The sequence below is a fragment of the Triticum urartu genome, chromosome 2, assembly GCF_003073215.2.
Source record: "Triticum urartu cultivar G1812 chromosome 2, Tu2.1, whole genome shotgun sequence".
NCBI classification, from domain to species: Eukaryota; Viridiplantae; Streptophyta; class Magnoliopsida; order Poales; family Poaceae; genus Triticum; species Triticum urartu.
The window spans coordinates 91,530,749-91,533,369 of NC_053023.1; the positions used below are offsets into that span (position 1 = coordinate 91,530,749).

General features: G+C 50.0%; 1 protein-coding gene across 1 annotated transcript; it reads left to right on the plus strand.

The window, feature by feature from the left end:
• The first annotated feature begins 434 nt into the window (after window positions 1-434).
• LOC125541161 (peroxidase 2-like) lies at window positions 435-1,894 on the plus strand. Its single transcript, XM_048704627.1, has 2 exons — window positions 435-781; window positions 887-1,894. The coding sequence occupies exons 1-2, from the start codon at window positions 509-511 to the stop codon at window positions 1,640-1,642; spliced, it is 1,029 nt and encodes a 342-aa protein (XP_048560584.1). The 5' UTR covers window positions 435-508; the 3' UTR covers window positions 1,643-1,894.
• The last annotated feature ends 727 nt before the right edge of the window (window positions 1,895-2,621 follow it).

Consider the following 2,621-nt stretch of genomic DNA (forward strand, 5'->3'; position numbering starts at 1 on the left):
CGGGGGCAAAAAATTTAACCCAACGACCAGAAAACCAATTTCCTGAACCACGCAAGAGAAGCAGGACATTACCCTCGGTCTCTGTCCCCAGCAAAAGAACAGAACTGCATCCTTCCCTTGGATGAGGCACACGAAACAATTATCAAAACCTATCGTAACTACTTGATGCCACCCGACACCCACATCAACGGGGAAATGGGCACGGAATGTCAACTGTGCGAGCTGTGACCAGTGAGGTTATGCTCGCCATGCATGTTCCCTGTTGACTTAAACGCCACAGCCTAACATGCATGCTCAAAGGATTAATCAAAATTCCATGCATGCATAATATCCATCTCATGGTGGTTGGCTCGTCGAGGACACAGGCTCATCAGCTTTGATTAAGCTATCCAGCTATAAATAGACCTTCACAACACCAAGTTTCCTTCACCCATGCATCCATCTTCGTCCTCTCTCCAGATATAAGCCGGCCTCTAGGATCTAGCTAGCTGTAGAGCTCATTGCAACCATGGCTAATGATAAGCTTGCTGCCTTGGTTGTGGTAGCATTGCTCGGTTGTATGGCGCATACATGCCAAGCCAGCTATGGGTATCCCAACCCAATGCCGCCCATCCCAAGCCCGACACCACCTACGGCACCGGCGCTCACCCTGAACTACTACAGCTATTCCTGCCCTAATGCGGAGGCAATTGTGAGGGAGGCCGTAAAGAACGCCACAGACAACAATCGCGGCATCGGTGCCGGTCTCATCCGGCTCTTCTTCCACGACTGTTTCGTCAGGGTACGTGCCAGCTTATGGTAAAATTCATGCTACGCCCATACGTGTGCAGTATAAGATATATGTGTTTGTGAGGTCCTAACGGGCGAGAGGTCCTTTTTGTTCTAGGGTTGCGATGCCTCGGTTCTCCTAGACGCGACGACGGCCAGCCCGGAGCCGGAGAAGCTTGGCATTCCAAACTTCCCCAGCCTCCGCGGCTTCGAGGTGATCGACGCCGCAAAGGCGAAGCTTGAGAAGGAGTGCCGTGGGGTTGTCTCGTGCGCTGACATCGTCGCTTTCGCTGGGCGCGACGCCAGCTTCTTCCTAAGCAACGGCGTGGTAGACATCAAAATGCCGGCTGGCCGGTACGATGGGCGTGTGTCTTTCGCCAACGAGACCCTCCGCGACCTGCCCCCTCCCTTCGCCAACGTCACGGTGCTGGAGGCAATGTTCAAAGCCAAGGGGCTCGACCTCGACGACATGGTTACCCTCTCGGGCGCGCACACCGTCGGGATCTCTCACTGCTCGTCCTTCGCTGACCGCCTCCCAGCCGACCCCTCGGACCCCATGTCCATGGAACCCGTGTTGGCTAGCTCGCTACAGCAGAAGTGCAGCCGCGGCGGTGACCCCGTGGTGGTGCAGGACGACGTTACCCCCCGTGACCTGGACAAACAGTACTATCAGAACGTACTTGACCGTAAAGTGTTGTTCAAATCGGACGCGGCGCTGCTGTCGCCGCAGACACTCAAGGCTGTGGAACACAACGCCAAGAACCCCGGGAAATGGGAGCGAAAGTTCACGGACGCAATGGTTAAGATGGGCAACATCGAGGTCAAGACCAAGGCCAACGGGGAGATCAGAAAGCAGTGCCGGTTCGTCAACTAGCGGACGGTTGATGAGACAAAACCCTAATTCATCTTGACTCCTGAAGCCGGAGACTAATCAGAATAAGCTCGTGCTTTTGTTCGTATCTGTTAGCTTAATTTCCGTTGCTGTTTATTTGCTACCAAAATTTGTATTATTGGTCCAATTTTGCTTCATATCTGATCTGTATCGAAAATATTTGGTGTACTTTACTATGAGATGTGACTGTCAAAGTATATTTAGTTTGCTGAAAAATCGAACCCATAACAAACATGTTGGCTGCCTTTTCGACCATCTACATCTCACTTCCTTTTGGTTTTGTGTTGAAACAATGAAACATATTTTGCCTTGTGCATACGTTGTTTTACCGGCGTCTATAACACTTTCATAAGTCATTTGGTGCAGGACCATCATGCATGGATGGTGACTCCTGATTTTCCTTTCGCCCATGAGCCATTAGCAATCCGGGAGCGAATTTGGTGCATGCAAGTGCGGGGCACCGAGTCGTCCGCGCGTACTTTTTTTTTGGCTTATGATTTTTAAACATGTATATTTTTTGAACGAACAGTCCGAATTAAGTTATGTTTTCCTATTTATATTTCTTGTGAAGGCCTGGTCAACTAGTTTGTAAGGCTACTTTGCATGTTTCTGGCGAGCAGCGGCAAAAAAAAACTGTTGTAGCACTAAAATAATAAAAAATACCAAAGACCAATGGTGCACCATGATGATTTCGGCACATGCTAGATAGCACGATCTACTATGGATTCCACCCGACACCAACATTAACGTACGCAGGGAATAAGCGCACGCAGTGTCAACCTGTTTGAGCTCTAAGATTATGCTCTTCGTGCATGTTCTTGCTTGACTTTGCTCTCCAAGATAGTGCAAACAAACATCCTTCCACGGGAGAACATTTGCCGTGCTCCTCACCCATTGTCCTCCCAGTTTTTTAGGGCATCTCCAAAACGGACACACAAATAGCCCGCAATCGTTTGGACCA

Bases quoted from the DNA above. Each gene is read 5' to 3' on its own strand.
- LOC125541161 (XM_048704627.1), top strand. From the start codon at position 509: ATGGCTAATGATAAGCTTGCTGCCTTGGTTGTGGTAGCATTGCTCGGT. The intron at 782-886 runs GTACGTGCCAGC...TTTTTGTTCTAG, and splicing joins TCCACGACTGTTTCGTCAGG to GGTTGCGATGCCTCGGTTCT.